Source organism: Etheostoma spectabile, chromosome 6 (assembly GCF_008692095.1).
Source record: "Etheostoma spectabile isolate EspeVRDwgs_2016 chromosome 6, UIUC_Espe_1.0, whole genome shotgun sequence".
Classification (NCBI taxonomy): domain Eukaryota; kingdom Metazoa; phylum Chordata; class Actinopteri; order Perciformes; family Percidae; genus Etheostoma; species Etheostoma spectabile.
The window spans coordinates 16,498,489-16,516,331 of NC_045738.1; the positions used below are offsets into that span (position 1 = coordinate 16,498,489).

The following is a 17,843-nucleotide window of genomic DNA, read 5'->3' on the forward strand; positions in this document are numbered from 1 at the left end:
AATACCTTGATATCGATACCGCAACAATATTGCAGTGTTGACTCTTGGTGCCATCACAAAATATTTACACATGAGGTTTTTTGATAAATAATCAAGCATCAGTAACGTGGATATAATGACTAAGTGGGCAAAGGTAAATAATAGAACGATTACGACTGTCTAAGTTCAGAAAATGACTTTACTGTAATGCGCCTTTAAAACCAGGAAAAAAACAACACTTGTGCTACGATATCCAAAATCTAAGACGATAGCTGCCTCACATCACGATATTGATATATTTTCCAGCTGTACTTTCTTTGTATAACCTTACAATAACTGATGGGACAAAACTATTAAACTAAACTGAGCGACAAGAAATAAAAAGACCTACACGCGGAGGGTACAATGCTAACGTGACAAGCATCTATAAGACCTTTTAACAGCAGAATAAAGCATCAGCATAGCAAAACATAGAGAGACGTTAAAGACAATAAATTCAACAGCAGCTGCAAACAATCACCCAGCAAAAGAGAGTCTGCACAGTTTAACACGCCTGTTGTAGTGACGATGTTTGTTATTGTAGGCTAACGTTACCTACCTGTCTGAACCACGGTCTCTACGTCACTTTGCGAGTTGTCCCTGAGCACCGCCTTGTCCTCCACAATCTGCTCTAGTTACACTTAATAATAATAATAATAAAATGATTTTCTATAGCGCTTTTCAAGGACCCAAAGTCACTTTTCTGCTCGTCCATTCTCAATGCATAATTCCACTCCAGTCCACTCAAACTGTCTTTCCCACCTCGCTCCTCAAATAAATAAAAAAAAGCTCCTCAGTGGATGCAGAAGTCAGGATCCACCAAGTGTATGTTAGCATTTAGCTACACCCAGCATGCAATGTACCTGTTCTCACACACCATCATGGGTGTGTTTGATTCGGGTCACTCAGCGTGCTGGCCGGGTGGTGCATTAAATCAGGGATTTCTCAGTGACACTCATTCAATCCCACTATAAACTAAAGTCTCTATATAATGTAATGTGATAAGGATTCGTATATATAACTGTATAAAGGCTTATTGTTTTATTTTATTTTATTTCATTATATTATAATTGAAATAGTTGTGTCTAGTTCTATTTGTGTGTGGCATGGAGGGCTACAACTTACATTTCATTGTGAAATCCTGTGTCTTAAAATGGCAAATAAATGAACCTTGTAATGTATATGCAACCTTAACCACAACCCATAATAACTTAATTCTTTATTTTTATTGCATTGCTCCTTTTTTGCTGTTGTTCACACTCAACATGGATCTCCTACAGAGTGTTACTGTTAACTTAGGGGGGAGATTATGTGTCTTCCAAGGTGCATTCCCTCAAAAAACATCCCATCAGACCAGACTAAAGTACTTATTTTTTAACACATTAGATATGACAGTAAAAGACTACAGGAAACATATTGTGAACAGAATTTTTATTTCAATTAATGGATAATCCATATTTCCAAACAAAAGTAGAGGGGATAAAAACAAACTCATAGGAACTTTCTGTGAATTCATTTATCAACAGACAGCTTTCTAAAGGTCCCAGATGGCTTTTCCAATACCAATGTTGATACCACAGTGCCATGTTGGAAATGTGAAAATGTCAAAACAAACTTGCTTCCACCACAGGGAAGCAAAAAAACTAAAAAGTCCTAAACTAAGTCACAGTCATAAGTCCAACTGCGATACTAGTGTAACATAGACTGAGGTTTTCAGAGGTTAGTGATACTTTTCTCTACGGTATCGGTACGATAAGCTCAAACGACATGAGTCGAGGGGGTTTTCCCTACATGACAATATCATGAGGAAGTGGAAAAGAACTCGCATGAGGTCTAAATGAAAGTGCTGATGATAAAGCAGAAATGCCTGTTCTCTCTATCGATGCATTAATAAAATCTCTGTATTTTGCATCGCTTTTCTATATATGACTTTATGCACATTAATCAATTTTACATCATGTGAGTCCATTTCCTCTCCTGACAGGACATAATACCTGTTATAACAGGTAACGAGAGATTATGGCACAGTCATAAGATAAATGCTCAGTGACAAAATCTTTGTTCTAAGGCAAGTACAGCTAGTTTTGTAAAATGCTCCCCCCACCCCCCAGTCGAAAAGGTCCAATATTGACAATCGTGACAATAAAACAACAATGAGGATGAGTTGTGTCACTCCTGTGATAAGAACATGTTTGGAGTTTTAATGGGCCTTTTTAAGTAGAAATGTAGATCAATTAATTGGGATATGGGTAGCATGAATCTACCAGTGCTGTGATTTTACAGGAGTGAATAAGTGTAGGTTCTGACTAGGTTACAATGCAAGTGCCTAAGCTTTTCTTTCCTCTTTTTTTACCAACTCCTTCTCTCCCCCTGAGACCCCAAAACAATTATATAGTCAAATTATAGACAAACCAAACATTAAACCAACACTACCACAAAAATATCCTAACAATTTGCTTTTTCCAGCTTTGGCACAGGCTGCTGATAAGTGTAAATTTTTAGTGGGTTTGTCTTTTTGTTCTTGTACTGATATTGGCATGTCTGTCTATCTGTCTGTCTGTCTGTCTCCCCACCCTTTGAACCTGAGCTTTACCCTAATATGCTTTAGATGCCAATGAATCAACGATATACTGTACATATGGACACAATCATGACTTTTTCTCTCTCCATATAAACAGTGCTAATACAAACACACACATTAAAACATGTCCTCTGCAAAAGTCCAAGACATTTTGGCATTTGTCATTTTTTTTAATGGCTTCTGGCTTTCTTTTTAAAAATTGGGAAGTATACAACGGGCCTTGTGCTCTTGGTTGTAGAGTCCCATTGGCAAAGCCCTTGCTCAGTATTCACCATACTAAGATGCTTTTGCGCAGCCTCTGGAAATGTAGGCATAGCACCAACAGTAAAGCAAATGTTTTGTCTTATGCTGCCCCTGTTTTCATGGGGTTTGAGACTCAAATCTGAAGTGAGTCCAACAGACCTGCTGGTGAACTGCAATAACCCGTTCTACCAACTTGTCCATCTCGTGCCACATCTCAAATGTAGACTGCACCGTCAGCTGAGGGACCACCAAGTCTCTGCAATGGCCATGGTAAATGATTGGCTGGCTTGAGTAACCGGGATGGTAACGGACTATATCGTCGACCAGGGTTTGTGAGCGGAATGGTGAGGGAGATGCTTCCTCTGGAAAAGCTGAAAAGTTGAACGCAGAGAATGAAGGAAGAATGGATGGATGAGTAGTCAGATGGACGTTCAGCCTGTATTTCTCCCGCAGCTTCTCCTCCGTCTGTCTCTCCACCTCAGGGCCCGTTCTCATTGTAGTGGAGGGAGATGGGTCGGTCGCGCTGCACGGTGGGCATGTAGGGCCAGTTGTAGCTGGAGCCTGAGAGCAGCATATCACGGAGCAGTGTCTCAATGGGTGTCTTGCCTACCAGGCGAACAAAAAACAGCTGCTCGATGACCGGAGAAGAGACGATGCGCAGGGAAGGCAGGCGGAGGAGGAGACGTCCAAAGCGGTTTGGCTGGCTGGGGTACTGGTTTCTTACATACTCCTCCAGGGCACACTGGGACTTCTCCTGGATGCTCTCCACGTGGGCAACGTCTGACAGCCCCATAGCATCTAAAAGGAAGAAAGACAATATAAAGATTAATGGTTTATCTCTTTTGTATAGTGTCTAAAAGGAAACTGCAAAAAAGTGGACAGAATCTGCATAACATAATAACCCACTTCATGGGACAAATCGCAAATTGTCATGTCCGATATCTATTTTTGTTCCTGTTATCAGGTTAATATTGTGTCTGATAACTAAGGCTTGGATTTTTTAAGAAGAAGAATTTAACTTTGATTTAACTCGTGGTGGATGTTAAGTGGGTGGCTCAATGTGAAGTCTTGACCTGGTACTAAACGTGTACTTTAAATCTGACCTAGTTGATTGAAACAGATAAATGCCGTCACAGTGGGATAATCAAATGTAATAAAGAGCTGACATTTTTTTTCTTCTAATTTCTAATTCCTCAGGTCAGAAAAATCTGGCAGAAACTTGAGGAAATCGACGTTGTCACTACAAAGATACGCATCTACTACACCCCTGTGGTCTGTGTTCCCAGCACACTACAGCATTCCCTTTCCCCACAGCTGGAGGTCATGTTCTGCCTCCTGCCTCCTCACACCTCCTCACACCTCCTCTCCCGCAGGCCCCCGCCTTGGCAAGAGTCTCGCACAACCGATGGAGTGTGTAACACTGTGCGCGATACTTTTCGCACCCTGTGTGCAGAGGAGAGCACGGGGGATTTAGCAAAAGAGGTCAGAGATATGTGAACTCAAAACAAAGACACATTTCACTGTACTCTGCCACATACTGTACATTCAGCGGGTGCTCTCTGTGACTCTACCCCCTCAATGAACCCTCATTTGAAAGACAGGCTTTTTCAATGAGGGTAATTTCTTCTTAAGCACGTTCGTTTAGTCTAAAAGTGCTGGCACATATTTTTTTCAACCTGTCACGTTACATCATAGGTCCCCTTTGTCATCTCACACTTTGATCTGTCCTCTCTGTAAACCCTGCAGAGCCATAGATCCATACAACCAAAAGATTTAACTTACGTTATATTTTAACTGAGTGTGTCAAGCCCTCCCCACCCCCAGTGGCAATTATTCTCATTATTCTGAGTGAATAATTGCTCCCATTTCAGCTGTGTCCGTTCACTCGGAAGGGCAGCTGGACTGCTTTTTTTGTCGGGCCGCCATTTTGGGTCCTGCGTGACAAAGCCGCCACTGCCTGGTTGGGATTAGTAAAGCTGTCTGTGTGACTGAAACCACATCGCGTGCCGAAGCGACAGCTCTGTGGGTGCCCTTACGCGCCAAGCGTCGTGTTCTTTTGTCTGTTCCTTGGGCACACACTGGGTCAGTGGGGGTGAGGGATCAGGATGGCAGGACTGAGATGCCCGTTCTCTGATGTGCCTTGATGGGACTGTGCTTCACTTAGAGAGTGAAGGGAGGGGACTCAGAGGGAGGTTAGAGACGATTGGTGTTTGTCGAAGACTGTTAGCTCATCCTACAAGGTCTGCAGGAGTCAGGTTCATTAATGGGTCTATCAAGTGTGTGCGTGTGTGCATGTCTGTCTCTATTAAATTCAAATTTTGGTTTTAATATCTGCTCGTTTTACTAAATGTATTGTCTTGTTTGCCAAGACATTTTTCAGTTTTCTGCGACGTGTATGCATGTGGGTACATCTGCCCACATGGAGGGAAGTCACATGGGATGCTCAGGGCTACAGGGGTTATGTAGGTCATGGCCGTGGCTGTTGCGAATCCTCCGTCTCACTGAAACCCACCATACATAATTCAACTCCCGTGGTGGGGGCAGGGGTCCCGGGCCTGGGCTGAGCTTGGGTTTGGGGAGGTTGTAGGGAGGAGGGGTAAATGACTGGTTTCAATAATAGATAGGATCATGAAGGAGAGATGGCTGATGAAAGCAAGGAAGAAAGGGGAGAGGTGGATCCACAGCCACCCACATACATGGAAGAGAGACGCTAGGTACATGCAGAGTGAATCTGACAAGCCATGCAATGGAAAAAAGGGGAAAGCAATAAAAAAATAAAAACCAAGGACGAGAGACATCTCAGTGTTGGCGTGCGTCTTCACCATGCGTTTCCCCTTGGGTCACAAAGCATGATCTCTCAGTGAAATATCCCAGATGTGACAGTATTTTGGCTGGCACTAGAGCACAGTGACTGTTGGGATAAAGCTCAACAGGGTTTGTATACAAGCAGTATCAAAACAATGCCTATCTCTTGGGGTTCCTCGAGGTGTAACACAATAGTATTTTATTAAATCTTGTCTGCAGCTCAGTGGGGAGAAAATAATTCCACACAGTGAGGGTGTGAGGCACAAGTCCCCTGTTGTTGTTTTTTTTAAAGAGCTTTGGAGGCAAACAGCCTTAAATAGACAAATCTATGCTAGAATGAAGGTATTTTCCTTGTAATTACGCCAAATGGAGAGTGATATAATTTAGATGTCAAATTGCCATCATCATCCTGTTAACTCAATGTCACAAAGATGCTATTCTGGCAGATAATGGCCACTGCCTTCCGTTTTGTTAAGAGGTAGAAAAACATGGATTGTTCAGAGAGCATGATTGTTCCTATATAATTTTCTGGGTGTATTGTAGGCTAAATAAAAAATATACTTTATACGTTTATTAGTCTTTCCTATAAGATTTTGAATGAATTACAAGGGCAGAAACCAAAATACAGCTTAGCAACTCAAAGTTAAATACCAAAGTAATAGGTTCAGGTAAAAGCTCACGGTTAAATCCAGCAAAGAAAAAATAAGTGATACAGTGAGGCAGGAGCGGCTACTCATGGGATAAATTGCGGTATTTTACAGTATGAGAGAGTGATCAAATTAAAGTGAAATTCATGGAGGGCAGACATCATGACTGACTGATGGGAAGACTGTAGCAGCAGCATTTACATATGGAGCCAATGAGACAATATCTGCTGCAGCATTGTTAGGGGTCACATGTCGGTCAGGCCCAGCGGAGGTGAAAAGGTGAGGCAGGTTAAATACAGTTGAAGTCGGCATCATGCGTCCGTGAGCTTAAACTGGATTCCAACACAGTAGACGGAAGAAAGGTTTCTTCAAACCAAGAATGTGCTATTCTGTGGTAAAATCTTTAACTAATGGAAAAAAATGTACAATCGTGGACAGGAAGTTGGTCCTCTCTTGAGCTGTGTGTCGAGGATAAATGCCTGCAGGACCTTTTGGCTTCTTATTTAGTGCAAAATAACGCTGCTAATGAGCCAGCTTTTTAGACATGAACATAATGCTGGCTTCATCTATATGTTGAATGGCCTTTTGTCATGTAAACATAGGTGTCTGTTATGTAACTGTTCATAATGTTTTCTAACTGATGGATTTTAAAACAAATGTTAGCATCAAAGCCTTAATATGCCGCCATTTTGAGTGCAAAAGATGCTCGCTTCCTCAATGCTGCACAAACGTAAAATGACAAAAAAGTTAAGTTGTATACTCACATTAATTCCTATTTACTCACGAGCTTTATGTAAAGCATTTGTCTTGCACTGTAGACATTTTTAATAGACAGATGCAACATGAGAAGTATCTCCTGGACAATTTAAAATTATTAAAGTAATTTTATGAAATCATGCATAGGAGATGATAGTTGAGAGATTTACAGTGCTCAGAATAAGATGCACATTTATTTATTTCTGTGCGTGTTTCATGTTGTGCTGCTGCAGTCTTTACGTTTATCTGGTGGTGTTCAGTTCAGACGTGTGCCATGTTGACAGTGTTGCAGAAATGTTACTAGGTCCAATCTATGTCGTAAGAATGCTGTTATGAATTTTATGTAAAAGTAACTTTTAGTCATTTTAGGTTCCATTTTAAGTTCTTTACCGGAAATATAGTTTAAACCTGTCTTTATTTAAATTTATTCATTATCATTTAATGTATTTTGCCCAATAATTAAAAAACTGTATTATCTGCCGAGATTACTTTCTTTAAATATGCAGAATAACCCTGCTATTGGCCATTTCTCTAACTCAGGTTAAGCTGTTTACAAGTGATCTCATTTCCTGCGATGAAGTGTCCCCGTCAACATGAATAAACCGTTGCCAAATGTTCCCGTGCCAACGGAAGTCAGCTTACTGTGTGAGCAATTGTACTTCTACTCACAGGAGACAGGTGATGTTTTTGTTGACATCAGAATCTACCCATAATCCCCCTGTAAGTCTGTGTTTGAGTCAAGGGTTAAGATCAAGTAAAAGGAAAGCTATCTTAACAAATAATTGATCATTTGATCTTTTTTTGGAGGTCTTGTGTTTGATTTTCTTTGAAAATTTGATAAAATAAGGCTATAATAATACTAATTTAATAATAATGCTACTGTCAAACTTGATTATGAACAACTGTCTGTTTGTATAATTTAACAATTTTCTTTCCCTGCAACATCAATTGTATCTTCAACCGTCTGGCACAATTGCTCTTTGAATGTCCTCTCCTGACGGTTCTCCTAATTCTCTTCCGATGTCCAAGTTTTGTCTTGTTTTCTTAGAGCGCTTAGAGAACAGTAATACTGTACCATAGATTCCACATTTTGGAGTCGTGAATTTCAAATGATTTTTAAACTTTTGATTACCCAGTCTGGAGCCTGCCAGCACTAGTTAAATCTTTAACATCCTGTTTCAACATTACGTGACACCATCGCTATTTCATGCGGTTTGCCTGTGACTCTCCACTGTTTATATGACACATGTGCTTCATTGAAACTAACCAGATGTGAAGAGCACGATGGACTTGAGGCAGGAATATTCAGCCGTGTCAACCTGCAGGGCCTTCAGCTTCTCCACCTGCTCTTGGAAGACACGGATGTGGTCCATGAAGGCCACCACGCGCTCCGCTGACATGGGCGATGCGTGCAGGCCCGCCGCTGCCAACAGAGGAGCCACATGAAGCGGCATGGAGCACTGGGCGGCGTTGAGGACGAAGAGCTCGCTCCATGACATGCGCAGCAGCGCCACCTAGAATACAGGTGGGATATATTACAGGAAGGAAATTATTTTTACTCCTGCCCCACTTCCAGCAGAATATCTAAAAAAAAAAAAATATTTAAATTATATGTGATCGACAGATCTGGATTTGAGATTTCTACTTTAATTCAGTTATTGATTTTTTAATCATAAACATAAAACTGAGAACACATTCAAATTACTAAAGGTGTGTTTAGAAATTGTTCAATGTTTGCACAACCGACAAGTGCCTTTTAGTTACAGTCAATCTGTAATTCAATATCACAAAAACACATTCATTCCAAGTGTAGACAAACACGAGATGTACTGAACATCCAATAATTCAAACCACCTTTTGGGATAGTCATAATGTGGCCACATTCTCAAAGAGAAAATGCAACAACAAAAAAATCCCCCAACAAGTGATATGTTGATTAAAAAGAAGGAAGCATACACAAACCAGCTTAACTGTCAAAAACTGATTGTAAGGACAAATTAGTATAATGTCATGAAACTTTGTCAGTTTTAAAAGGTCATAAAGATAGCAAAAGGGGGTGCCTGGTTAGCTCGACCTGGTAGAGCTGGCGCCAGTTTCAGAGGTTTACTCCTCGACACAGCGGCCGCAGGTTCGAATCCGACCTGCAGCCTTTTACTGCATGTCATTCCTCCCCCTCTCTCCCCCTTCAAGTCTAAACTGTCCTATACAAATAAAGGCTTGTAAAAATGCCCTAAAAATAATCTTTATAAAAAAAGATTGCAAAAGGACATGACAAGCTGTGTTATGCCATATATATATCTATATATATAGATATATATATGGCATAATATATATCTTACATGGCTTACATGGCCTGTAATCAGAATTCAACCTAATATGACCCACCTTTGTAGCAACATCCAAGTAATTGGTCAACATCATTACTATTAGTCACACATTTTCTTCTTTTAGGTGTTTACATTATTTTGTCTACCCTGGATAATCTAGACACATACTGTTTGATTTAGATGTAGTTAGGTTACAAGACATGTGTTGATGCCAAACAGTCTTTTTTTTTCCAGTTGAAAAGAATCATCAAAAGCGGGTTTATAGAAAGCATAGAACCACAATTCTAAAGCACTTACTGAGAGGGATGCATGTATTCTACATCTTGACAATGATATATTAATGATATAGTGCAGCTACAGCATGACATATTTGTGATGACTATGTCTGCCCAGGGTGCACGTGAATATTTATAGATCAGGCGATTACTCCGTGCCAACACTTTACAGCTGGTATAAATCTACATGTGCAGGGTTGACATCAGGTCTGCTGTGCCTGTTTCCGCCTTCAGTGAATATTAACCAAACCGATGTTCTTTTATATGCAACTGATTCACAAATTAAATTATTTATAGTCTCTTTTTGTTTATAATAGCTGAGGGTGCATGTGATAAATAATGTGTTTATTGATAATACTTAATGGAACTATGATCTTTCATTGAATTACAGTTTTATTTGGGTTTTGATTAAATGGAACAGGAGAATTTAATTATGATTATGGCAACAAATATTTTTACTGGCTCAACATACTGTAGACTTGAACAGAAAATCTAAATGCGAAAAATGTTGCAAGTTTTTGGTTCATATTTAAGAAAGGTACCCAGTATGTATGTTAATGTAGTTTACATTACATTTGGAGGCCAAATCCACTCTCCTAGTGTGTGTGTGTGTGTGTGTGTGTGTGTGTGTGTGTGTGTGTGTGTGTGTGTGTGTGTGTGTGTGTGCTCCTTGCATGCTTTAGTGAAGGAACAATTCAATATTTTACTAAATCAATCTTCTTGTAGAGAGTTAGATGATAAAAATGATGCCACTGTCTGACACTAAATTTGATTAGCTACAGGCAGCAGCTAATTAGCTTGGCTTAGGACAAAGACAAAAACTAGCCTGGCTCTAGACATAAGTGTGGTTTAGATCTTCTCATTGAACTCTTGGCAGGAAAGTGATAAGTCCATAATGTCAAGCTATTCCTTTGAAGTTGCTGGTCGGATATTTTAAAGTAAATTCTATTCAGTCATCAAATTCGCTGACTCACCTGATCCATGAGCTGCAGATCGGGGAAGAAAGGGATGTTCTTGGCCCACTCAACAGCACTGAAGAGCAGCCTGGCCGCCAGCTCGCAGATGTTCTCAATGCCCATCAGGTTGTTTCCCTGCATGCACTGGGCCCCATAGCGAGATGTGGGGTAGGGCTCTGCGCGCAGCAACAGAGAAATGAAGCCGGATAGGTAGGGCTGGCCGTTGTACGGGTCGGTGCCATTGGTCAGGTACTGTCCTGGGCTGCTCTGGGAGTTTGATGTACGTCCTCGTTGTACAGCTGATGGAAAACAAGACGAGACAACAAGATGAGAATTCGGACGCATTGATATGAACTTTTAATCAATGATAATGTGAAATTGTTTAGATGATTGTGTTTTGTCTCCAACTTTTAACAGTAAATATCATACACTTTTATGCTTTAGGAGGCCGCTTTTACACCTAAACCTGATCTACATCCAAACAGCCTCTGCACAGCCTGTATGCAAAGCAAAGAAATCCTAAATGCCTGCAGGAGACGCCGAAGGGAGAGGAGACGAAGACAGAAAAGAAGGAGTGAAATTGGGCTTGTCAAATGTGTTGGGTGGGGGGTTTGCAGAATGGGGTCAAAGGGGCAAAAAGTGTGGAGATGGGAACATTTCTCCAACTCCTAAATATGTCAGCGCTCGCCTTTTCCGTGGAGCGATGGAAAGTGGCCAGACCAAGGCCATTCTGCACTGCTGTTGTGCATCAACGAGTAATGACAAGCTGCAGCTGGTAAAGATATACCACTTCTTCACACCTACATATGTTATGCAGCCACATATTCATACACACATGCACGCACCACACATAAAGTGGTACGATGCCCCTCCCACCCCCCCATCCCCCTCTCTGCTGGCAAATGGCTGAGGCAAAAAGGGCACGCAGAGGCCAAGCACTTGTACACACACACACACACACACACACACACAGACGTCTGACGTGTGAGGGGAAAAATGAGGTAAAAGGGTGAAATGGCGAGATAAGATGAAGAGGAAGAGGTGATAAGTTGAGAAAAGGGAGATTGAGGGCAGAGAGAGGGGAAAGACAGAAAAGGTGCGGAGTTCAATGTGTCTGAATGTAGTCTGAGATGAGGCTTCAGATAAAGTGCAATGCTTTACATAAGGAGACAGGTGGAAGTAGGAGGTGGAGAGAGGGGTGAAATAAAAGGGAGGAGGGGGTTGGAAAATGCTTTTCAACTCTGCATCACCTGTCACCTCACACACAGCAGCTGTGTCAATTGAACGCAACGTGGCACGTCTGAAAAACGAGAGGTCAAAACACTCAAGAGCGTTATAAAAATGCCTTTAATTCTAGCCTGTCCTCTGAGCAGAAAAAAATACCTCTGCACAAAAGGTGTTGACCTCAAACGACTAGTTTTCCTTGTGAACTTGTGTCAACCCGCATGTTCCCGGAAAAGAATGCAGTCTCCTTTGGCAAACAGCGCAGTCTCGCTGGGCTGAGCTATGAAGAGGTGTTGCCTGTCACAAAGATGTTGCACAATGGGACATTCCTTGTCACTGGCACTCCAGACACTCTCGTCTTGCTTCGCAAAGGACGGCTGTCAGATTAGCCACATGTGTCTGTCTTTAAAGGAAATGAAAAATGAAACACCATCGTGAGCAGCAGGGGTGAAAGTAGAGCAAGGCACTTCAATTTCCACATAGATTACCTGGTCAAATATGTTTTCAGTCACTCTGAGGTGTTTTGAGTGCGTAGTGAAAGACTGCTAAATACAGTGCTGCTGCTGGCAGTCCGAGTTAAGTTACTGTAATGCAGGTTAGTGAAAGACTCGACAAGTCCTCCAAATGAAATATCAAACAATTTGTTTGTCATTGCCCGTTAGAATTCACTGTTGAAGAATAAATCTGTTTCATCGTCTGACAATGCTATGGCTTTAGGCAAAGAAACGCTGTTGCTAGGGTTGGGGAATTATTGTAGTTTTGGTTCAAATAAACACTTAGTTAAGGCTTGAACTTGAGCATGGGTCATTTTGGAGCACTTTCTGAAAGGATCAATTCTGTCGTGTTCCCTGAGAGGACAGTCTTGAAAGACTCTTCCGTGACATATCTAAGTCAGATCACTTCCATAACCTAGAACTGTCACTCTGCCCTGGCTTATTCATATCTTCTATAAAAAAAAATCTGGGGTGAGCAACCTGGCTTTCACTTCTTTTGGGCTTTTCACTAATGCGTTGTGCCTAACCTTGATGGAGAATAGATCAAATTCTTCATAATTCAATGACGTTCCACAAATTCCACGACCTGTTGGGATCCTGCTGCCTCTCATGTCTCTGATATGTGAAATCACAGCTATGAATCTGCTTATCTCATCTGCTAATCATATTGATTAGTGGTTAATCCTGCAGATGGTGGCGGATCTACTTGATCCACTTGACTTTTCAAAAGCCTCATTGTGGAGGTCACTCGTGGCTGAGAGGCAGAGCACTTGAGTACTACTGACTGAGACACATCACTCTCTGTTTTTCCTCGCCTACAGCTTGCTGGACGAGACTGAGGAGCAGAGAGAAAGAAAAGGGAGAGAGGGGGTAATTATGGAAATGTCCAAAGGAATAAAGAGAAAGACAGAAGTATAGAGGCAGAGAGATGTATTATTTTGACATAAAGGAGGGGAGCAAGAGAGCGCAGAGAGACAGAAATGGCATTAGTAAAAAACAGATGCCTGGGGATAAGACAAAAAAAGGAAAGCAGGGTCAAAGATAAAGAATAACAAGGGGGGATGGGAGTATAAAGTCAGATTTGGGTGTCTGCCATAAGCTGTGTCCTGCTTTTTAATTGGTGCACTGTGGGTGAGCTTAATGCTATTAACTGAGCTTGTCATCAGACAACACGAAGGGAAGAAAACTTGAAATCTTAACAATATACAACGTCCTTCTTCCTGGCAAACAAAAATATTCTGAAACCAAACTGCGGGCAGAAAAAAGAGCTACAAATCCCTAAAACCCCAAACAAAACTGTTTTCCGTGTACATACAGTAGGTAGAGCAAAAGAAAGATGGCAGCAGAACGAGGGAGAGGAGGAAAGTGCATGCAAAGAGAGGTATCATGGGACATTTCAGATGTGACTTTTAAAATGCCACTTCAGCAAATGGCAGCTGGCAGAGAGCACAGTTCGCTGCCTGGCTGGCCTGGATTAGCCTCTGGGTCAGACTGTTAGTGGAATTACAGCAGCTAAATACAATTAAGGCCTATCAACATTTGGACTCAAAGGTCACGGTGCCAGGGCAACACAGACACATTATAGATTTGGCTGAGTCTGACAGTTGTGTTCAATGAGTAGAGTTTCCATTTCCAAAGCTTCCAACGACAAGCGAAAAATAAACATGTTACTCTGCATGAACATGTGGTTGACGTCATCACTTCGCACAGCGTGCATATGTGCTTTTGTGTATGAGAGAGGTTTACAACACTAGAACAATTCTGCAATCCAGCAATCAAAAGGAACAAAACACAAAGTTGTAAAGCTAAAAAAAAACATTTTGGAAGATAAAGGAAAGTTATAATTCCATACGTGTCAGTGCCTATATGTGTGTGCCACTGAAAGCCTGCGTAGATGTACGTGGTTGTGCTCCAGCTCAGAGGGCAGTGTGTGATGTGACACCAAGGTAATATCCCTGCTGCTCTCACACTCTTTTATTTTGGCTTTGAGCTTTGACCTGCAGGTCACTGCTCTGCAGCAGGGCAAAGCTCCCAACGAGTCAGATAGGAGGCAGAGAGAAGCTAATATGTAACCCAGGAGAATAAGAGATAAAGAGACAACGGGATGTCAATGAGCAGAAAGAGTTGAAATATACTCTGATATTATACTCATATACATTTTGTCAATCAAAAAGTGGCAGTTCTGTGGTTCTCTCTTATTTTGGAGCCGTTGTGGTCGGCTAACACTGCTCTAGGGGTCACTAGACTGTTAATATGATGCATAACTTTGGACTTGCCTATTAAAATGATAAGTACATATATGGCTGTACACAGTCTGATTCAGTGCATGGTCCACAGTATTTGTCCCGTTGCATGCTATTGTGCAAGAACATGTTCTTCTTCTGTTTATTCTACAGAAACATTTCTGCCAGAAAAACAATGGTCAAAACAATTAGCTGAGCATTTATAACACATTTCACAATGGTTATCCATTAAAGCTGAAACAGATCACAGCACTACTTTACAGGGCTTTTTAGCATGTTTCAGCTTATTGTTTTAGTTTTCCAGCCAATAAACTTGACCGTTTTGGTTTGCTCTCACTACTCTTAAAATCAAAACTCTTAAAAAACACTGTATGCTACCTGCTCAGCACCAAACAGACACATAGTGGAGCATTTAGCAGCTACAGAGACAGATGTTTCTGTCAGGAGTTAGTGGAAAGCAAAAGCTGGATGTGTAAATGAGTAACTGCTTGCTAACAAGTTGGCCGTATCTACTTTAAAAAGATATATATGTCAGTGTTGTGTTTACAGGTTGTTTCTGGTGCCGCCCAAGTGGTGAAAAAAAATCTGTATAAGTATTGCAATGTCTTGATACTAGCTGTGTATCTTTGAGAAGAAAACATTGAAAGTGTAGCATTTAATACATCCTAAATGGAACAAAAGGTGCTTAATACTGCAGAAGTACAAAAGCTACAACACACATAAAAAAGCTACAACACAAACACAAAAGGCACAGCACAAACACAAAAGGCACAGCACAAACGAAAAAGCTACAAAAAAATACATAAGCAACAACGGAAGTGAATGTGTTGTTGACAGACGGAGCTGGCTGATGAGCAGGAGGAAAGTTCTTGTATGTTTGAGAAGAAAGTGAAACATGGTCATGTGATTGTCACAAATAAGCAACGTTGTTCAATATTTATTTTTAAATGTACATAGTCTGCCATTTAGGCTACGAAGCTACAACTATAACGTTTCTAAATGGCACCCAGCGTCTTTTAACGCATGTATGCTACGTTTAAAGTCTATAGTTTGTCACGTTTAGTAAAGCTGTTTAAATCACAAAAACACTATATCCCACTGTTACGCGCTTGCAACTTGTTTCCCTCGGTACGGTTGGTTTGGAAAGTGAGTGTGTGTGTGTGTGTGTGTGTGTGTGTGTGTGTGTGTTTGTGGTTACGGTAAACAGATGTTTAAAGTGAATGCTAATTGTGTTACCTTCAATATGCTGCCTATTACAGTGTTAAGGGCGTACCATGTCATACATACACACATACACAGGTTGGTCTAAATGAAATAAAACCAGAACTTTAATCATGACCTTACTTCATGCTTAATACTGGAAAATAAATCAAGTAAATAACTAGAATTCAGACTGTGGACTGTTGTGTTCAAACTGTATTTAAAGCCATGTAAAAGGGTTTGTTCATAGACTGTAGACATAGACTGTGTATTACCATTTGTACAGTCTATGGTTTTGTTGCATGTCCTCAGTCTTACCCTACAAATACACAAACACACACAAACACACAAACACACACACACACACACACACACACTTTCCTTTTTAGCTTAAATGGCAGAGTACAGTGCATACATATGAAAATACAAACATATTGAAAAACATTTCTTATTTGTGATTTGTGACCATCCCGTAGCGACAGTAATCATCAAAATTAATTGTTGCGCCTCACTGAAGGAAAACACATCATCAAATTAGAGAAAGAAATAGAGCATAGCAAAATGGTTTATATAAAAGCGTTGCTCATAACAACTTTACTACTCAGCGAAACTTGCTAATAACAAGCCATCTGGAGAAGACTGACCCTGTCCTCAGTTGTGAGTCAAACATGAAAGAGCGGCGAGACGAAAGAGACACAACAGAACGAGAGTGCAGAAAAACCGGAGGCACTGCAGGAACGAGAGGGAAAACAGTGACAGACAGAGAGAGACAGGGACATGGAAGGCAGAGGACATTTGCGTGAGAAAGTTCGGTGGCTTTGCTCTGTGTGGATGCTGTTGCCTCAGTCGCTCTCTCAGACTTTGATGAGGCAGTTCCTGAATTAATTAGTAGACCAAATTCATCCCGAACTCAGTGATTCACGCCATCCTTATTTACACTTACAGACCACCCCTTCCCTATTTTTTTAACACGCAGTGGGCCACAGCAGGGCAATACGTTCTTGTGTTTCCTGGGAGTTTAGTGTTTGGAGAAGACATCTGTGCATAAATGTCTTCTTTTAAACACCTCTTAGCGGCTTGGCTTCATGTGTAATTTATCAGCTTGTGTCATCAGTAAAAATAGAGCCTTTGACTTGAATTATTTGAGTTTTTGAGACTTATGGTAAATTCATTTTTGTGCTGGAGTTTCTTTTACCTTACCAATTATTTTTTTACAGTGAGATAGGCAATACATTTAAAGGGCCGGTTCACCTAAAACATGTATTTACCACTTCTCCCTCATGGTATCCAGCCATGCTGATATTTTTGGTTCACTTGTATTTTTTTTTAGATATATGAGATATAATAAATCAGACAAATCACACAAATACAGTGTGAGCAAATTAAATTTGGTTTCTGGTGCTCAAATCCAGAACCATTCACCCAATAAGAGAGCTGCTAACCAACATACATGACAATCATTAGTCTGTGTTGTAGCACAAGGTTTTAGCTTCACATCTAGCTATTTCAGAGGATTTTTCATTCTGTAATGAAGGAATGCATTATTTCATTATTGGCAACAAAGGTCCACACAAAAAACAACATATTTTCACATTTACTTAAAGCTTAAGTAAATACTTAACCATTACTTTCTGTTGTATTTAGGATGGGGGACCTCTAAACCTGAGCAAATAAACCAAAACTACTACGGCAGATACAAGGGGTTAAGTAGCTAAATAAGCTTTTGGGAGTCAGAGGGTAGCCTCCATCATATTATGGTTGAAAACATGACCAATATCCTGTCTTTATTAAAACATCAACTGTTGATCCGGAATTGGGACAAATAGTAAAAGTTATCGGTGCACTGTGGCTTCCTCTGCTTCCTTTTCATCTACTCCTGTCATGCTTAAATCCCCCTTGGTGAGCGTGTCTAAGATCATCAACTAAACCAGGAAATTATAAATGGGCACAGATCTCTCCATAGAGCTATTTTAAAAAAATATATAGGAGAAGCCTTGTTGGTTGTTAAATGATTCTGACAAATTCTGTGCCCTTTCTTGTGTGTGTGTGTGTGTGTGTGTGTGTGTGTGTGTGT

The 17,843-nt window shown here is 40.8% G+C and overlaps 1 protein-coding gene and 1 long non-coding RNA gene across 3 annotated transcripts in view; one reads left to right on the top strand and one right to left on the bottom strand.

The window, feature by feature from the left end:
- Positions 1 to 1,760: 1,760 nt before the first annotated feature.
- Positions 1,761 to 2,397, top strand: LOC116691532 (uncharacterized). Its single transcript, XR_004332499.1, has 2 exons — positions 1,761 to 2,154; positions 2,204 to 2,397. It is a non-coding gene; the product is annotated as an uncharacterized LOC116691532 (long non-coding RNA).
- The window catches only part of nr2f5 (nuclear receptor subfamily 2, group F, member 5), a 21,753-nt gene continuing 6,272 nt past the window's right edge, over positions 2,363 to 17,843 (bottom strand). For both annotated transcript variants that reach the window (XM_032519230.1, XM_032519231.1), the window contains exons 2-4: positions 10,627 to 10,907; positions 8,318 to 8,564; positions 2,363 to 3,640 (exon numbers count right to left, since the gene is read on the bottom strand). In XM_032519230.1, coding sequence (XP_032375121.1) covers positions 3,321 to 3,640; positions 8,318 to 8,564; positions 10,627 to 10,907 — 848 coding nt within the window. In that variant the 3' untranslated portion in view covers positions 2,363 to 3,320. The remainder of the gene's footprint in view (positions 3,641 to 8,317; positions 8,565 to 10,626; positions 10,908 to 17,843) is intronic.